Genomic DNA, 21,647 nt, shown 5'->3' on the forward strand with positions numbered 1-21,647 from the left:
TGAAGTTTATTAACATGAAAGGCAATATAGAAAATTATAAATGACAAAAAAATGAAATATTGAGAAAACAAAATGTAAGTCAATTTACAATTAATTCAGAGTCGCATGGCCTACCTTAGTTACAATGCTGACTAAGAGGTCATTGAAATAGGAAACCATCATAAAAAGTTGTTTCAAACAACAAAAAACAACAATAAAAATGGGAGTTAGATAGAAAATAACAAAACTTCATGCAATTTTCTTACTTCTGTAGTATATTTATAGTTAATCTAGTAAAAAACTCGCAATATAAAAACAACATATAGCATGTATACTCTGTGCCCTCAAGGAGAACTTCCTTATATTTGTGTTACAGTAACCCTCAATTTCAGTTGGCAATTGCTTACAAACAATAGAAGTTCAAAGAAATCATTCTCTATTTTCACAAGATTTGAGAGAAGTAACAATAAAAATGTTCGAAAACCAAACAGTTTGTTTTATGCACCAACCAGTATGAAGTATTTATCTTAACATACATTAAAAATGGTTACAAAAATATTTGTGAAAAAATTCTTGACACACTATATGAGTAACAGACTTTATTTCATCACAGGATTCAGAAAATAAACCATTAATACAGTATTTATAATTTTCCTGTAAGCTCTGGAACCACTTTGAATAGGTCAGCTACCAGACCATAGTCAGCCACTTGGAAAATGGGAGCCTCAGCATCCTTGTTAATGGCCACAATAGTCTTTGAATCTTTCATACCAGCAAGATGCTGTATGGCTCCAGAAATTCCCACAGCAATGTACAGCTCCTAAAACAAATATTTTTACAAATATTAAAGTCAAACTTCCAAACATTTCTTCATCATCTCATTCCATTTAGCTTCACTTTTCACTTCAAAAAGCTGCTGTTTCAATTCTTAATTTAAACTCCTGCATTGAGGTACCTTTTGAAAATGGAGAGTGCCTGTCATGAAGCAGCCATGGAGAAGTCCAAGTTCATTTCAGTAACATGCAACCCACATATGAAAGTGCTCTTAGTGTATTGCTGCGTGACTGTTTCCTTCTTGTTAATATTCAATAATACAGCATTATTAATTAAGTTGGTCACGGTGATAATAATTTTTTTAAGAGGAAGTATCACTGAGCAAAAATGAAGATACCAACAAAAGAGAGGCAAGGGCCATGAAGGGTATAAAAATGAAAGAATTCCCAAGCACTGAAAACCTAATACCGTTGAGGTCTATAAACAACAGGAGATGACCAAGGAAGGAAAGATGAAAGCAAGGAATCTGACACAATTAAGTGGAAGCAATACCAGACTCAGCTGGGGGAACTGCGATCGCCAACCCACATTCAAAAGTTCAGAACCCCTTGTACCCTTTTCAGTCACCTCTTATGACAGGCAGAGGATACCGTGGATGTATCCAACCACCCCCACCCACAGGAGGAAAGTTTGTACTCAGTATTTTTTGATGGTTAGGATGTAGTTAACTGTTGTAAGTGCAACACTTCATAGGCTTTTATATACTTTAAATTTCAAACTGCAAAACAGATATTTACTACACAACTTAAATATTAATTCACCATTCGCTCAATCTTACTATCACATAAAACATTTCAATGCAAGTAAGAAGACAACATATAAACTAGGCCTAGAACTAATGTCACTTCATATCCTGTGCTATCATCACTGCCTACATTACATAACCTCTGTTCTCATTCACTATCCGTCCAATCTTATTACCATACAAAATTATTTCCACAAGAGTTGGACGATGGCATGCAAATTAGTCCTAGAACTAGTATTGTCGCTTTTGACTTTACTACTACTTACACTTAACACAACCTCAATTTTCATTCACTATTTGTTCAAGCCATTTATTACATAAAAATATTTAAGCAAGTTAGACAATGTCATGTAAATAAGGCCCAGAACTAGTCTCTCTTCATGCATCTTATACAGTCATCACTTAAACACTGTTTATACTATACAATCTCAATTTTCATTCACTATTTGGTCAACCATATTACCTATCATGCAAAATATTTTCATGACCATTGTATGACAACACACAAAATTAGGCCTAGAACAAGTGTCATCACTTTCGACCTAACCAATGCTTACAAGTAACAACCTGGATTTGCATCCATGTTCATTCAACCTTATTTTTACAAAAAATATTTAAGAATATTAAAGAATCCTTCAAGGAAGAGGAGACATTTGATACATCGGCAATGAGAAAGGTTTTGCGGAAGAAGGGTTACTATGTTTTGAATCTAAAGGACTATCATAAGGAAATGAGTAGAAACTTATTCAAAGAATGGTTTGTTAATGTTTTCTCTCGCTTTTAATTATTGAACTATCAATCTTGCATCTTCTTGATTGTTTTTATGTGAATAGTACTCTAATGCATGTGTTGCTGGAGTTGTTATTGTTGACTCCCAGGTTTATATAAAGATACCTCACTTACCGCGTCACAATTTTTAATTTTTTGCTAATTGCTTTACGTCGCATTGACACAGATAGGTCTTATGGCGACGATGGGACAGGAAAGGCCTAGTAATCGGAAGAAAGAGGCTGTGACTTAATTAAGGTACAACCTCAGCATTTGCCTGGTGTGAAAATGGGAAACCACGGAAAACCATCTTCAGGGCTGCCGACAGTGGGGTTCGAACTCACTATCTCCCGGATGCGAGCTCACAGCTGCATGCTCCTCACCACATGGCCAACTCGTCCGGTCACAATTTTTTACTACTGCATTACTGCTTAGTACAATCACATTTTTTTCCAGCCCTGACAACATTCTTTGTCATCGTTTGTGTTTGGAATAAGATTTTTGACACAGATAACATCCCTCACCATCAGAGGCAATCAGGGAAAGTTGTGCAATAACAGGAAAAGGCCTTTAATACCTTAACTTCACAGGGTAAATTGCACCTCAAGGGAGCAAGCTGTTGGCTACAGGAAAGTTCGGTTTTGCTTGCCAGTAAGCAGCAAGGTTGAATGACCCTATTTGTGCTTTTATTTCATACTCAACCAGAGAAAATTACAGTGTATATAGCAGTACAGTTAATGACAGTGAATATTTGTCACCTGATAGCCTAGTTATGGATAAGGAATAAAATAGAAGTTCAGGGGCATGGTACATATTTGTCCTGCGGTAGCCTAGTTACGGATAAGAAAAAAGTAGTGAAATCGCTTACAAATGAAAGAAAAACTGAAATCCTTCTGGAAGTGGATAGGCAGAGTTAGTGCGAATGTTAATACAAGTACCTTCAACTCGAGTCGGTCCGAACCAATGCAGGGTATTGTCACATTAAAGACAGCAGCAAAAATTGTTCTCCCGCACACGGACAAGTGTAACCTCCGAGTAATCCATGGTTAAGGAGTGTGACCAGAAAACAATGTTTAACACACTATAACTTTTTTTTTTTTTTTGCTACGGGCTTTACGTCGCACCGACACAGATAGGTCTTATGGCGACGATGGGATAGGAATGGCCTAGGAGTTGGAAGGAAGCGGCCGTGGCCTTAATTAAGGTACAGCCCCAGCATTTGCCTGGTGTGAAAATGGGAAACCACGGAAAACCAACTTCAGGGCTGCCGATAGTGGGATTCGAACCTACTATCTCCCGGATGCAAGCTCACAGCCGCGCGCCTCTACGCGCACGGCCAACTCGCCCGGTACACTATAACTAATAAGTTATTCAATCTGTTGAAACACAACAATTATAATGGTATGTTATAGTGTAGATTGTTTGGATGTAAGCTGTGAGCAGAAGTAGATATGACTGCAAATATCGCCTCACACTGAAAGTCATCATGGAGAGAGAGGATGACCTAAAGAATTGATTGGCTAATACATTACAAAACATAAAATGTGTAGATCTACACTCAGGCATAGCCCACGCCAGAATGAAAGACAGACGTTATGCTGACCCTGCCACTAGGCAGGACAAATTCTGATGATGTGATAATGGACTTACTTTTCTGTGTCCAAGCATTTTTGGAATTAACAACCCATGGTATCAGAATTTCTTCTGTTTACCAGATCAAAGTGTAAAAGAAGCTTGCAAATTCATCTTAAATTTCAATATAGAAAGCAAAGGATTTCTACCCTAAATGCAGTTTTCAAACTAGAAGTTTGAAATTCTCTTGCATACCACCAACAGATTTTAACAACTGTATTGTTATACGGAAGAAGTAGTAACATTTTTATTGCGTTGGCAATAAGGTTACTGAAAATTTAGTGTAATTTAGTGCAGTGGTATACGGTACCTGCTCCCTGCTGTTTTTGTTTGTTTAGCACTATTCCTTTTGAAACTGTATTACTAAGAGTCCAATAATACTCTTTATTAGGTTATAATGTGGAAGTTCAGGTCTAGAAAATAATCAGGACTGAAATCTACACATATGAAAAAATTTAAAATTAATTAAATATGTAACAAAACTCAAATTGTTGTAGAAAATGAAATGACTGAAAATGTTACCCGGACGCAAAAGGTAAGATTCAGGTTATGAATCTTATCAAATAATTCCTACCGCACAATATCATTTTATTTTTTGTCTACTACTAATTACGAGGATGCACGTTATGGTGAAGGTTAAGTTTATATCCATAATCAATGCCACCACATGAGGCAGAGGATCATTAATTATTCAATTTATTGTTGCTAATTTAATAAGTAGTTACGTTATTTTTTCCAAGACAATGTTAGAATAGCAACTGGCAAGCATTTATCTCACTTTAGTGTAAATAATTAATACAGTAGTTTGTTACGAAGGCAAAGAAATATAACCTCTTTAACATCCTCATTCAACGGATGAATCAACATGAACAATGTCATATATCCTTACTCCATATGACAGCCGCGAAGAGATTTGGAATAGAACCCAAGCTTTTGGCACGCACTCTAGTGATTAGGAAATGTATACTATCACCTCTAGTACCCTGTCAACTAACATATAGAAAGTAAAAAAAAAACTGGGCTAATGGAACTCGAACCGTGGTAGCATCAAGCAATGATGTCGTAACGAATATGGCTACCTAGCTAGCATGTTGTTGCTGTGGTTGTGTGCAACTCATAGTTAGTAGCAACAACTTGCTAGTTTGGGAGGTTTTTTAAAAATTCTGTAATAGTTGACAAGAGGAGTTATATATTTTATAAATATATTGTGCCGGAAACACTGATTCAGCATTCTATTCCAAGTTCAAAACGCTGTGCGCGAGGAGAGCCGACCTCACTAGCAAACTTCGAGTGAGCTCGTAGCCAGTTACTCAAGGATAACTGACGTCGGATAGAATATTCTATTACTTTTATGATTAATAACTTCCATAATAATAAATATTATTATCATAAGTACACCATCGTGTAGACCACATTAAGGCTTACATAGAGTAACTACTTACTTTCAGGAAGACCCGTGCAGAATCAACAAAGTTATAGCAGGTTGAAACGATGGTAGAATTGTGTGTTGCACACAGCAAGTTTTGTATAAAAGGGAGAAGGCCTAGTCACCGGTGGTAGTCCACAGCCCAGCCAGGCTGGTTGGCTGTTGGGAGATTCTCCGTTGTGACAGTATAAAAGTGTGTTGTAGAAATTCAACGAAGAACACTGTCACAGGTGACAGAAATATTTCCGTGTAGGAAAGGACCTTTATTTCACAGCTTAGTAGAGTTGTTCGAACTTTTATTCCCAAGTAACTTTAAAAGTGGAAAGACATTTAAATTCTAATTCAGATCGTATATTATAACCGTGTGGAACCTTAAACATTGAGACTTCTGCTTTTATTTTGTAGAGACAGTGCATAAGAATTTGTATTTTACAAGTGATGATAATACTGTAATATTTTAGAGACAGTGCATTTAGACTTGTGCTTTTATTCGACTGTAGACTCAAATGTTAGAATATTTGACTCCACAGATCAGTTTAATAAGTGATAAATTTAGTGAACTGGACTAAATTCACTATTACGTGTCTTTGAATGTAAATAATAGAGCCAGTGAATGAGACTAAATTCACATTACTGTAAATAGTATTTCAAAGTGTTATCTTCATTTATGTGTGAATGGGACTAATTTCTCATGCAGGTATTTAACTTGATAAATCTTAGCAAAGTTATTAACATACAATTGTGAATTAAAAAGGTGATAGAAAAGTCTGTAAATATTCCTGAACAGTTATAGAACAGTGTCAAAACCCTTCATGCTTTAGTGTTCTCTTACAACGAAAGTGTAAACAATTTTAACATTTGCATTCTCTAGTAACAACAGTAAAGTGCACAATTAACTGTCTTTTGCGTGTAAATTATAGAATGTGCCAAGTGAAATTTACGTCAGAAGTACGTGTTTGATTCTATTAACATTAGGAATTTAATTTCAAAATAATCAGTGACAAGTTTATTCCATTAAAGAAATGTTTGTGTGTGATCTCAAACATTCCACTTGATAGTAACATTTCTTTAATCACTTCACGGGAAAAGTAAAAGTGTTCACCTCACTTTGAACAAGTGAACCCTGCTACTAGACCTAGACAGTCATGGTCTGCCTTCAGTGGAATGGTGCATGGTGCGTTGGGCTGTTCTGTAGGAGGAACAGGTGGAGCAATGTCAACGTGGGACATCGCCAGCTGCAAGATCGGGGACCTTTGGATCTTTCTTCAACATCAACAGAGTAAAGTGGTGATATGAACTTGTTCTTAATGAATAAATCCAATTTTCAAACTAAACAGTTAGGCAAAATGACCCTCTCTGTACTCAGCCCACTCCAACGCACCATACATGCCCTGCATAAAACCCAAGTACAAGCATTTACCGGTACATTTTTATTATTTAGCGTTGGAAAATATTTTCCATTACCGAACTGAACGTCAGCATTTGACAGCCAGATAATCCTAGTGATCTCCTGGCTTAAAACTCAACACAATGACAATGACCGGTACAATATACATAGAGTACATTATAACTTATTTTTCGTAGCATCATGCAGACGTAGATTCATCATGATGGGCAGCCATCTTGATTCTTACAACAGCGTCCCTGATAGGAGCAATGTCCCAGATAAGAGCGTTAACTCTCTCTCCAACTTCGGCATAGCTAAACTAGAGAATATTCTCCCAGATTGCACATAAACAAAAATTGTAGTACATGTTTTCAACCAAGCTTCCAGATAAATGTGCAAACTGCCCCAAAAATTTAAACAACACTTTTATCTGGCTGTCGTAGAACAGGCCCAAAGTGACAAACTTAGCAACAGTTTGTGAAATCATCTGCTGTAACTAATTGCAAGGTGATACTGCAGTCAGGTACAGAAAATACACTAAAATATTAAACAGGAGAGGCTAGAATTAGAGTACAGAAAGGGTGTCATGTTCAATGAAGACAAAGCAAGACCTAACACAATGTTACTCACAGAACAATTCACGAGGTTGACCATAACGTCTAGTCACCCCTACCTTATTTTTCAATAATATTTAACCCTCTTGCACTAAGAACATCAATGGCACTGACACATCAGCTCTGACGTATTTAGGGGTTTTGTTCATGTGTATGACAGATGGCAACAGATGATCGTGACATTAACTTACAGCATTACTGGTAATTTTCACTTTACTCAACAGATATGATGTAAGTTTAATTTTTGAAAGTATTTGTAACTAAATACAACCAAGATAAATACACAAACAATCCATTCATTAAAGAATACACATGCATGTTCTCATGTTTGTTTTTACCATTCTTTTTTCTTTTTACTCACTGCCTCCTTGATCTCACAAAACAATCAGTTCTATGAGTTTCTATATTTTCTTTCATAGGGCCAAGACGCTACAGTTTTCTCCCCTGCCAGTAACATAGATACAATATTAATTCTAGAGGCACTGTTATTCCAAATAAATCCCATTGAAATGAATCATAACAATGAAAAGAAACCTACTACTAATTATCACAATTCTAACAATATACTGAATACACAATGTACACTTCGCGCACTACCTTGCTTAGTCCAGATATCGTGCAGGAAAACGCACCACTCAGCCTCTTCTTATTCTCGTCTAATGGATATGAGAACTAGCTGGCTGGTCATCATCTTTAATACTTGGAGGCTGAGGACAAGAGTTATTTCCTTGAAGCCAAAATAAATGCTGGCTTTAGCTTATCGATGGATATTTTAACTTCTCTGCCCTTAATACCGATAGTGAAATACTTCCCTTGTCGTTTAAAAACAGGAAAGGGTCCATCGTAAGGAGATTCAAATTATTTCTTCACTATATCAATCATTATGAACCACTGATCTCTATACATGGATCGCTGATGGCAGCTCTCCGCTGCAGGAGAAAGTACGTCAAGTTGAGCGCGCGGTCCGCCATGTTGATGTACCCATCCTAGAGCTCTCCTTATGGGGAGGCAATGATAATATAATCAATTTTAAATCGCAATTAATAGCACATTGGAATAATTAAAAATACAGGGACATGTTCACTCAAACCATAAGGACATTGGGAACACCAACACGTCATTCCGAGGTCAGTAAATTTCCGGGATAGCAATAAAAATGAGTGTGTAATAACGGCCTACAAATATTAACTTAGGTGCTGAATACATGCAGTTAGCGATTGGTAATACAATATGAGTGAAAAACAGTTTCTGGAAACATTGCTAAAAAAGTAAACTCGTGTCCTCATCCCGAGGTGGTGCAGCTCTTTTCAGGCACACCCCCACTGGAGGTGAGATGCATGTACCATTTCAACCAGACACCAGCCCTCCTGCCATTCTTAAATTTCTGGCAGCACCAGGAATCGATCCCGGGCCCCCGAGGACGGCAGCTAATAACAAAAGCAAAGCAAAGCAAAGTCACCTCCGTACAGGCCATGAAGGCCCTTGGAGGAGTGGAAGGTAAAGGCTTCCACCATTGTTAACCCCGGCACGTGATAGGGTAGAGTGGTTAGCTCTACGCCCGGCCGCCTTTGCCCCCAAGAATTAACTTGGTACTCATTTTTGGTGTAGGCTGAGTGAACCTCAGAGCCATATGCACCTCCGGAAGTGGAAATCTGGTTTCTTAAATTTTACGACTTCCTGACCGGGATTCAAACCCACGTCCTTCCGGGCGAACCGAACACGCCTTTACCGCCTCGGCCAGGCAGCCCCTGGCAGCTAATAACACTAACCGTTATGCTACGGAGGCGGACGGAAACATTGCTGTAAATTTTATATATGTATGCCACGAAATTATGCATTCTTAAGGGGAGATATGACTGGATTTTTCGTATTTTGAGCCAAAAACTCTGTTTTTCTATTTATTCATACAAAAACAGCCATATTCTTCCTCTTTCAGAAAATGTTTTTATTTTAGTAATTCCGGCTTGTTTAAAGCTTGTAGAAGCCATTTAATATGAGCCCACAGGACACTTAAAAGCCAAGAACCACACCTACTTCTCCTGTAACGGCATAATGATAGTTTACTGTGTGTTTTTCCCTGGATAGTCAAGTATTTTGCGGCGTATTTGCTGTAGAAGCACACTTCGGCATGCTGACAGTCACTTGTTTAATACGTAATCAATACCATTATGTTATGTTAGGAAATACTGTAATTTGAACTGACAGAGAGAATGTTGTAGCTCTTCCAAACAGAACTTAATTTATATCTGCGACACATGTATACTTTGATAGTTTAAATATATTATGTATTTGTATTATTTACATTTAGGAATTCGTATTTGTGTTAATCATAGTAGTACAAGCATGGCTCCCTTGTTTGTTTGTATTTTACTAACATGCAAAAGTAACATGTAGTTTCAATTCAGTGAATGAAATATCTAAACTAGTGATTTTATTTTTCATTGATGTACTTCATCTTAATTCCTTTGTAAATGAGTGGGGTATTGCAATAACACAGCACAGAACACCCGTGGAACTACAATCAGGAGGCCTAGCGTCACTGAACTAAGCATAAACAAAGCAAGAGCGCTCCTCATGGTGTACTGCACCGTGCGCTCGCTGCCATCTCACTACGCCAGTCAACTTCTATTCGGCTTACTACTACCCAAGCTACCAGCCATCCATGTATAGAGATCAGTGTTATGAACACAGGAGAACTAATGAAGAGACCTCTATGTATTAAAAAAATTATTATTATTTATGTGGGGTGTGTTTGGTCTCAATTGGTCCATATGTCACCGCAGATCCACAACAAGGATTATTGGATTTACATCTGAAGTCTTTTCGAAGAATTCTTCAGGCAAGCGGATTGTGGTTCCGTAGACTATTTCTGCTACTGAACACTGAGAATCTTCTCTCAGTGCTGCCTTTAAAGCAAGGAGGACTGTGGGAAGTGACTGTCCACCTTATGGTATTATGGGCTCCAATTGCTGCTTTTAGATTTCTATGCAACCACGCTATTTTTCCATTGGATTGTGGGTGATATGGAGAGGTGTGTAGTACTTTAGTTCTACATATTGCAGTTAAACTTCTGAACAATTCAGACAAACTCCTTGCCCTGGTCTGTAATGATGCAAGCAGGTACACCAAATCGAGCTATCCAGTTTGCATAAAATAATCTTACATCTGTTAGGGTGGTACTGTTTGTCATTGGAAAACTTCCATCCAGCCACTGAATCTGTCGAAACAAGTCAAACAATACTGTATATATTCTTCAGATGGTGGAAGTGGTCCTATTATGTCCACAAGAGCCATACTTAATTTCATCAGGTTCTTTTAGTTGACCTACTGCTGATTTTGTATGCTGCGTTATCTTATTCTTCTGACAAGCTATGCAAAAACTGTGTCCATTTGCGGATGTCATTTTTTTTATTATTGGTCACACAAATTTTTATGTCACTTGTTTAATAGTACTTTTAACACCCTGATGAGCTAAATTGTGGATTTGCTTGAAAACTTGAAAGCGGAATGTTTTAGGTATGTAGGGTCAGATATTGCATGTTGAAGTGTCACAAAGAAGGGTATTTCATGAGGACCATTGGCATTGCTTGAGCTCCAATGAATGGTTTGACGGATTCATGCTACTTAGTTCTTTATAATTCTGTGGAGCTCTTGCTATTTCTTCATAATCAACTGCTGTAATTTCACTCTGTCTTGACAGCGCATCAGCAATTACATTATCTTTTCCACTAACAAGCCAAATGTCTGTAGTGTATTGCAATATATACTGCAGATGGCAAAACTGTTGAGGAGAAGACTTTTCATTTTTCTGTTAAATTGCATAGATCAGCGACTTATGATCCGTTCTTGCTTTCAATAGATGCCTGAACTTCTTCACAGCCAAGTATATCGATAGTAGCTCTTTGTCATACGTGCTGTAGGATCTCCCTGCTGGACCCAGTTTTGTATAATAAAAGGCGATGGGTTTTCATCACGTGCCTTATTTTTTTGTGGGAGTACCGCGCCAACTGCTTGATCTGATGCATTTGTGAACAGTCCAAGGTGAGAATTGGCACAAGGAAAAGTAAGCAAGCCTGCATCTGCTAGACTTTTCTTGCATTCTTCAAACTGGATTTTAGGCTCTTCTGTCCAGTTGATCTTCGTTCGATCGTTTCTCTTGGCTCCTCTGAGATAATCATGGAGAATTGCTTGGGTCTGTGCTGCATTTTTTATGTACTGGCAGTAGAAATTTATAACACATAGAAAAGCGTGAAGTTCAAGAACTGCTTCTGGTAGCTTAAAATCTCTTATAGCCTTAACTTTCTCTGGAATTGGCTTAGTGCCTTCAGGTGATATGAAGTAACCCAAAAATTCAAGTTCCTGAACACCAATTATAGACTTTGCAACATTTATTCCCAAACCAAATTAGGTAGTCTGTCCAACACAAGTTTCAGATGTTCATTATGTTCTTCCTCTGACTTTGATGCAACAAGAATATTGTCAACATACAGGAACATGAATTCCAGATCTTGCAGCACTTCATTAATAAAGCGCTGGAAAGCTGATGGGGCATTGTGTAACCCGAAACCCATCACATTGAATTCGAACAACCCAAATGGGCTCATTTTGGCAGTTTTTAGTTTATGTTCTTCAGCCACTAGGATCTGGAATAATGCCTTGATAAATCAATTTTAGAAAATAAGTCTGTACCTCTCAGAATCTGCTGAAAGTAATCTACCCTAGAAATAGGCTATCTATCTGGAATGGTTTGGTCATTCAAACATCTGTAATCCCCACATGGTCTTAAGGAACCATCCTTTTTGCTGACCATCTGGAATGGGCATGTCCATTCCGATTTTGATGGTCGAATGACGTCGTTTAACATGAACTGGAATTCCTGTTTGGCCTGAGAAAGACGTTGTGGACCCAACTGCCTCAGTCTAGAGAAAACTGGCGGTCCTTTTATTGTAATATAGTGTTTAATATTGTGGGTCACTTTGCTGGGCACTAAGGCTGGTTTTGTGATGCCAGGATACTGCTAAAACAACTCTGAAAATTTAATGCTTCCTCGTACAGTACTCAATGAATCTTTGATACAGTCATCTCTTCACGTGAGGTACCAATTATGGTTATGCCATCAACCAATCTCCTTTTCTTGATGTCAAGCAATAAATTGAATTGATTTAAAAAATTAGCTCCCAGTATTCCTTTCTTCACAACAACAACAATCAGTAACGAGTATTTTAAATTTACTCATTCGGGACAAATATTTCAGGTTCCCTATGGGAATCAACATCTATATCATCTGATGGCCAGGCAGGCATCAAGTTTGGTAATGAGACAAAGTCTCTCATAGTGCACTGGCACTGCCGGTGGCTCCAAGTAACCTACACAGTGGCCTCCATGGTACGCACTAGCCATACGTCTTGGTGGGTGTGCTATTTACCAACTGATGAGCCCAATTCAGCACACTGGGGTGAAATGCTGGCAACCAGGAACGAGTTAGTTGGAAAATTTATAATGTCCATTAACGGACCACTTATACTGGTATTGATCGACCGTACGTAAGAAAAATATATGCAAAAGATGTTTTGAATATACAGAGACTGCTCAATATTCTTAGCATATAATAGTGGCAACCTGTTTTACACGAGAATGTACGAGTGATTCTGAGTTGCTAGTCTTGAACAAGGATCTTGTAGGCTGGAGTGCTGTGCGCACGTTATTCACACGCAACCTCACTACAATCCTCCTGGAGCCAACGCTACCTCAACCCATTAACCGACCTCTAGAAGTATTCTTATTTACAAGAATTAAAACGTAGGTAGCGTAAAACTCAAATTTGCCACCATTTTCTGTGTTGGTATAGGCTGGCGAGGGCTGCCAACATTGTTGAAAATGATAAAATTGCACAGTGCGCCGGATACGTTTTAATTAGTCACAGGGTGATTAATCGCATCGTACCTTGTGGAGTATGTGGGATGTTAGAGGCCTGTTGACCGCTTTGTTGCCCTCTGGCCAATAGTCTTATTAAAAGCTGGACCTAACCAAGCCAGACCAATAATTTTTTCTTATAGCCCAGTCTTGTAATTAATTCTTAAGTTGGCAGCCTCGCACAGACCACTGTCACATCGTCCAAGTGTTAAAAGTTCTAAAGTTCTAACCTCTGTGACATCGTCTGAACCGAGCTGCAGGAACCGCACCGTGTTTGGTACCACCTAACCTAACGTTCGCGAAGGATCTACAGAATCTTTTCCTAAATACAGGTTTATCTCCGTAATATCCACATATATGCTTAATTTGCCATAAGAGAACTGAACTTAAAGGTTTTCGATTTACAAAATGTGTAAAGAAAAGTGAAGCGAAATGACATAAAAGTTGCGCTTTTTATTTTCATCGCATAGGCCTATATCATGGTTGCAATATTCTGATACTGTTATGAGCTAAATGGTTAGCGCGTGCTGGCCTTTGGTTCAGGGCGTCTCGATCGGGTCGAGGATTTTTAACTTTCCTTGGTTAATTCCTACAGTTTGGGGGCTGTTTGTGTGACGAATTAAAGATTAGAATTCATCTTAGGTAGTGCCGCATTTTCGTATGCATGTAGATCATCTATCACACGACAACTCGAAAGACCTGCACCCGGCTCCGGAGACCACATGCCATTATTATTATTGTTTTTATAATATATTCACATAACGAAAACTGTCCAAATACAGTACCCGTATTTTATTATTTTGCTTTCCCCCTACTTTTATGTTGCCCGCATTTACTGTTTTCTGCATCTGTCGTCATTTCCCCCCTAACCCTTGAAAAACGATGCAACGAGGTTTTACTGTACTTTTCTTATCCTCCAAGGTCCACTCCATTATTCTGCCAGATAACCTAATCTGGTGCTCCCCAACCTTTCCTTACTCACAGCACACCCTTAACTTGACACGCCAAAATGTTGTACCAGGTTGCTGACATTACATATTTATAGTGTCATATCATACATTTTTGAATTACTTTAATTCATTGTAGATTGTACAAAATACACTTTCCTGTTACTCATACTTTTCAATGTGATAAATAATTCTACTAATACGGTTTCAATGTGAAACTTACACCTACTTAGCTGCACACAGGCGCTGATCATGGTAGATTCGTTTACGATGCAAGTCTCATTTCTTCATCATTGAATCCGAGTCTCCCACTCTCTGATGTTTTAATTTCAGTCAACGTCGAGGAGCACAGCTCACACAAATACATAGTTGAAACTGACAATAACATTAACTGCCATCTTGGAGATAGCTGGGTATCAAGAACTAACTGCCAACTAGAGATGTGATAAGCGACACTGCTGACTGTTTCAAAATGTTTAATAAGGCACAGTGAATTGCTTCGAAGCAGTGTGTGGACGCATGGCAGACTTCCGTTTGTGACTGCAAGAAAAGCAGTTCCTGGACAATGTCTCACGATGGCATGGTGAAGCAGTGTGTCCACCCACTGAGTATTTCTGCCTCCGACTGCAAGAGAAAGTGTTCCTATACGCAGTACCGGTACATGGACAATGTCTCGCAATGGCACAGTAAAGCAATGTGTCGACACACAGCACACTTCTGTCATGGACTACAGGAGAAGCAGTGTTTTGCATTGGCGTGGTATGAACCACGTTTCATAGCTAAGTTCAGTTCACTGAATAAACTGTTCAATGTCCTGACGACGATAAAATACAGTAAAACCTCGTTAATTCAAAGTCGTTGGGACTCAAAAATCGGACTTTGAATTACGTGATTTCGAATTAACCGCCAACTCACAATTCAGAGGTACCAACCCTTGCCACGTTACAAAATATTCTAAGGCTCGTTACTGCGTGCAGTTAACCTTGATTCACAATTTATACCTTTAAAATGCCATAAATAAGAATTATTTCCAAAATGTATCCAAGAAGGTGCATTTACAGTATTCAAGTAAAGCACTTGCATAACTCGCTGGCAAACATAACCTCACGCAATGAAAGAAAAAAAGAAAGAAAAGCACGATTCAAAGACGAGGAGAAATCTATGCTGGCTCCCATGTGCAAGTGCTTTATTCATTGGATTACTATACTGTATGCATTTTAGATGCCTTGTATTTACACAGAAAATACTCGATGCCCTTAAAACCAAACTTTTCTATGACTATCCTTGTACAATTTCCCGCCATGGCACTTCTCTCGTAATTCAGAAATGTAAACACTTGCTGTGTCACAAAGTATTCTAAGACCCATTAATACATGCAATCACCTCGATTCACAGTTTAAAGCTTCCAAATGCCATGGAAAAAAACTATTCCCGAAATGTATCCAAGGTGCATTTACAATGTTCAAATAATGCACTTGGATAAATCAGTGACAAACATAACCTCACACAACGAAAGGAAAAAAAAAATCACACAATTCAAAGACGAGGCTAAATTATGCTGGTTCCCCTGTGCAAATGCATTATTTTATGGATTTCTGTACTGTTTGCATTTTTAGATGCTTTGTACTGGCATGAAAAGTGCCCGACGTCCTTAAAACATTGTGGCTTATCAAACTTTCCTATGACGAGGGGATCAAGTTTCTCGCTTCCATGAGCATTGCAACACACTACAATGAACCCCATCCCCCACCCTTGTACGATTCCCTGGCTGGCACTTTCTCCTTTAAAACCATAAGACAGTTTGGGCTCACATTAAAATAAAGCAATGAAGTTCATCGGCAAAGACAGTATTGTTCGGTGCCTGCGAATATATTATATGAGCCACGTTTTTCGTCAACTGTCCGGCATCGCCAGTGTTCGCTAATTCTGTTTTTCCACACACTGCACATACGGAGCATGATATTGAATCCAAAAGAATTCCGATTTCATTCAACTTAGCAATCGTGAAGCGCACTATAGACCCATTGAAGTGAGTGTAAGTGTGGAAAGCTACCGCTCCACATTCTGGAACACGCGTTCTATTATGACGTGGATAAATTTCGAGTTGAAATTACTCTGTAACATACTATTGTTTTAAAATGTAAAGGCAGTTTCTAATTAAAAGTCTGAATTTCGGTAATGGGGCCGACATTGTACTTCGAATTATCCGCATTTCGAATTAGACAATTTAAATAACATGCAAAACTGTATCTCATGTTTCCGGGAACGAGAGCTTATTCGAATTAGGTGGGATTTTGAATTAACCGATTTCGAAATATCGAGGTTCTACTGTATGAGGTTCAAGAAATATTTATTGAGTAACTGTACAAAATACAGTATGATTTACAGTATAATAGTACTAGTATATAGTAATATTATGCATTTGCTTCTTCACTAAGCGCTTAGAATGATAATAAAAGGTATCAGTTTTACATTTAAAGGCGCACTAAAGCAGTACCTAATTTGAATAATTATACAATGATTAATGAAATTTAAGAATAATTCAAAATAGGTATTCTATGTACAGTTAAAAACTTAACGTAATCTGGTTACAAAAGAATATTAAAATAAAATGAGTATTGAAATCCAAGAAGAGTCAGAAATCTGAATTTTATGTACATTAACAAACAACCTAAACTAGTTACGAAAGCATAGTAAGATAGTTAATAAACTAAATGAACTAATTTGAATGATTATAAAATGAGAAATTACGTCTAAAACGAGCCCAATGTTGGTTTCACATGTAAAGTAACAACTTGACCTAATCTGGTTTAAAAATCTACATCAAATTGAAGTTTAAAAACATAATTGTCAAAAATTTTGCACTTTACAAACTCTGTTATATACACCCTGCTTTGAAAACCATGTCCTTTTTCTGTCAAACTAAGACCTTACATTGCAGAGTACATTGTTCTTTTAGTAACCTGAATTGCGGTTCAGAATATGTAGCATGTATTAACAAGTGTCAGGTTATCTTCAGGGCAATGTGACATGGAATGTTTCTATTGAGGTGAGAAGATAAAGCACTGTCACTGTTTCGAAGCATCGATATAGGTGACATACAGCACACTGTTGTTTCTGTTCACGGGACACGACACACTGCTTCAAAACAGTGAAGCATTGCTGTGTGAAGGCGTCGAGACAGCTGACTACGCCGGCTCAGTGTTTTGAAGCACACACAGTAGCCAACTCTACTGCCAACAAAAATGTATCAAAAGGCACTTCGAAGAGTTTTAATTTCAACATTCAATATGCTTTTAATTATGCAAGTTCTTCTTGTACGTTAATCGTAAGAGATTCTGAATTCAAAATGAATAGATCGTGAACCTAGTCAAAATTTTCAACAGTGTGTCCAAAATATTGAGCCTCCGCTGCAGGACTTCAAAATATCTTTAGTTAGGTCCATTATCATTTTACTATTGCAAGCAAGTGGCCATACGACCAAGAACATTCCAAATGAACCATTTTCAATTCTCAGAACCCACATATTCAGCTTATTCACAAATCCATGAATCTTATCCATACTAGTAAGACTATTTTTGTTCCTATCTTGCATTATTCTGTTCAGATCATTCAAGTGTATGAGAATACCGGGAAGATACACCAACTTGAATACTCATTCATAATCTGCAAATAACACCGTCTACTCATGTCCCCCTCAACAGTCAAAAATTCACGTACCATGTCGTAAGTTCCAATATTCGCATTAGCACTTTTTCTCATGAAGACTACTGCATTTCTGTGTTTAGTCATGGTGTGTTATGTTCCAATCCCATTTCCTGACAAAACTGAAAATAGCTGCGAACTTAGGGGTCGCAATTTGACGAGGTTCACAACTTGAACTACTTCATCCAGCACAACTTTTAGAGAAGGTGGCAAAGATTTATAAACAATGGATTTGCAGTGAATAAGACTATGATTGCATCATATGTTAGGATTAACTTTGTATACTTGAGCTACAAATCCTTTCACTCGAGAGTCATACTAACACAATTTTTGAATTTCAGTTCATTTTGGAGCACATAACAATTAGTGACGCAAAATATTTCTTCACCGATGGCTCGCTTGGGAAATTCTTTGCAAAAAAAAGAATTAGTTGCAATTACATCTCTATCCATATACCCAATATAAGCAAGAAGTTGTGCAGGGTCACTAATAACGATGTATTCGTTCTGAAGTGAACTTCTGATGTTAATTTTTTGCTTCATAATGTGTTCAATATCACTGGACGCGTCAATAACTTGAATTTGCCAGCAGAAAAAAAAGAGTTTTAGAAATTTAACAAGCATCTTTCAAACCCAGGCCGATTTTCATCATCTCTTTACAACCAGGCATTAATATTAAGTTTCAGCTACTGTATATAGTTTCCTGGCCTTGAACAGTTTAGCAGCTAGATTCCTGCACTCTTTCCAAAATTACGTATTGCTGCAGTCATGAACATTCACTGTTTTATTCCAATAACCAATGAAAATAAGTGACATCTTAGCTTGACGGAGAGGAATGTTTTGTTGACAAATGTAGTTTCAAGTTACTGGGAAACAAATGATACACTCGGGGATTGGGCATGTTTTGTCAACAAAAAAACAATTATTCTTGTGAACAACATGCATGTCATTGATGTCTTATAGCATACATAAAGCTGTACAAGGGGGACATCTATTATGACTCAACATTTGATCCATATTGACAACCACATAAAGAACTAAATAAGCCTGTCTTCTGGGACACTTTAGTCCACAGATCCAGAGATATAGATGTCCCCCTCAGCCAGCATAACAAGCTTTTAACACTTTATTACAATAATATTTTATAAAATATGTATCAAGAATTAGACTGTTGTATTTCATGCCACACACCATCATTCAACTAGACGAATTCACCATACTTACACAAGAATATAGCAAAGCAAGGAATGGGAAGACAATGGTTTTCCTCCGCATATTTTAATAATACTGCCTGCTGTCATTTCTTGATGGATACAGTACTTTTGCATCCATCTCTTGGCACAGGCCAGAGTAAAGTGTAGCTTCCACCGAGTCCCAGTCAACATCCATGGCTGTGACAATATGGAAGTTGCTGGGGTATGCGTAGTGCTGAGTAATGACATTCGGAGCATGACTAGTGCATCTGAGTGTTATGAAAGGTGCTGCTCATAGGGTCAGTTGTGCTGCAATAGTACTTTCTGACCCAGTGAAGAAAGCAATGGCAAACTACCTCACTCCTCATCTTGCCTAGTACGCCTCATTTTGGTGCTGCCATTGGTTTTTGGGGTTTCCTCATAACCGCATAACCTTTGGTGGTGCTATTTGAGGATCCAACCAGCCTCTGGGCTGATGACCTAACAGACATTTTATAATAATTGTGATCAACTACTCTACATTTTAAAGTGTTTTGTTTTAATTACTTTTTTTTCTAGTGGCTTTACGTCGCACTGAAACAGATAGGTCTCATGGCGATGATGGGATAGGAAAGACCTAGGAGTCGGGAGGAGGTAGCCGTGGCCTTAATTAACCCACGGTTACTCGCATGGTGAGCACGGCACTAACCTCCGTAGTATATTGCCTTTTGTTGGAGTTTTACAGGACCGCTACTTCTGAAACTCCCTATACCTTTGAAACACATTGTTAGGAAGGGTATGTTATTTATAAGTTTCATTTCCGTATTGATGGATATTACTTTACAGAAAAACAATATATATACAAATCTCCACCTTATCAATACAAATTTATTTTACATTAAGCAAGTAAATATAGTCAAATAGTCAAGACTAGTTTCGACCCCTAGGGGGTCATCCTCAGTTGACATGCAATAAAAATTGTATTGTTCATAAAAACATCACATATAGTGGTAAAAGTTTGGACTAATTTAGACTGATCATTAATGTTGGTATGTCTAATGCATGACTAGTGTGCATCGTTCATGAAGACACATATCACCTAACTGCTACTACCATCCAATTTTTAGGTTATATAATATGGAACACACACATGTTTGTGTAACTCAACAGTGGCAAGTTCAACTATGTACACAATTGGCTATTGATTAGTCACATGAAAGTACAGAACACTGGCTTGAACATTTCTGATTGAGGTATCAATGCAACACCTTACTTGCATACATCCTAGAAGCTAAATTCAGTTTGTAAGGCCCATTACTTCTGATTGAAACTTAGTATGAAGTTAAAATTTGAATAAAAATATTTGCCAATGTAGACATTAAAATGTTGTTAAAATGGGCATATAGTCAAAAACAGTGGTATGTATGCCACACATGTCTAGTTAAAAATACATTACATTGATGTTGTTTATGTGCGGTACAACATGTACACTGATTTGGAATAAATGAGGTTTGTATATATAGTGTTCCAACAAAATGGATCCATAAAAATATTATATGTAAAGACAATTGGTATTATAATGATCCGCTGCAGATCAGGTAATGCTGTTTATTTATCTGGAGATATTATTGGCAGCTACAGATGTTGGAGTTATTAGAAATGTTAATGGAGCATGTTTTCTTCCGTAGTCGCGATGTTTATAGTTGGTGGCATTAGTCAAATATGTTGAAAGTTATGCGTCTTGGTGCACGTTGATTTGTCCTGGAAGCTTATATGTTGTAAAAAACAAGGTGGAGTGTCTGGAAATAGAAATAATAGTGTGATAATGTTGTGGATAGAAAGTGTAATAGTGAATAGTATGTCGTTTTACTTACGTAAAATGTTGGAACCGTGCGTTCTTTGTAGCTGCCTGTTGGGATCTGATACGTGTAGCTCTGAGATTGTAGTTAGCGGCGGTAGAGGGGAGGTTTGGGGGGATGGGTGGAGTGTTAGTGATGGGAGTGGGGTTGGAGGGGAGAGGGTTTTGGGGCGGTTGATTTGAACATATCGATTTTTGTTTGCTTATTCTTTTGATATAGAAATCTTTTAATAAGGGAATTACTGCATGAAAAAGAATATTGTTTCTGTCTATACTTTCATTTAGGTTGGAGTTTGGATTCACGTATTTGTCTAAATTTATGTAAAATTCTTCTATTATACTGAGCAAGGGACTTTTTGGATTCATATTAAGGATTTGCATGTCGTTCTTAATGTCCGTGAAATTATGTTTTTGATCGTCAATATGCTGACCCATAGCTGAGAAATGTCTGTGTTTGACGGCGTTTACATGTTCATTATATCGTATTAAAAAACTTCTACCGGTAAGTCCTATATAGCTGGCTCGGCAGTCGTTGCATTTTAGGCGATAGACTCCTGAGTGATTGTATTTATTTATGTTATTAACTGATTTGGAATTGTATAGTATGTTGGTGTTATTGCGTGCCGTTTTATATGCTATTTTTAGGCCTTGTTTTTTGAAGATATTTG

The 21,647-nt window shown here is 37.7% G+C and overlaps 1 protein-coding gene across 1 annotated transcript in view; it reads right to left on the reverse strand.

Moving 5' to 3' along the window:
* Positions 1-233: 233 nt before the first annotated feature.
* The window catches only part of wal (electron transfer flavoprotein subunit alpha wal), an 81,466-nt gene continuing 60,052 nt past the window's right edge, over positions 234-21,647 (reverse strand). Inside the window, exon 6 of the mRNA XM_067144731.2 lies at positions 234-799. Within this exon, the coding sequence (XP_067000832.1) occupies positions 623-799 (177 nt within the window). The 3' untranslated portion in view covers positions 234-622. The remainder of the gene's footprint in view (positions 800-21,647) is intronic.

Source organism: Anabrus simplex, chromosome 1, assembly GCF_040414725.1.
Source record: "Anabrus simplex isolate iqAnaSimp1 chromosome 1, ASM4041472v1, whole genome shotgun sequence".
In the NCBI taxonomy this organism is placed as follows: Eukaryota; Metazoa; Arthropoda; class Insecta; order Orthoptera; family Tettigoniidae; genus Anabrus; species Anabrus simplex.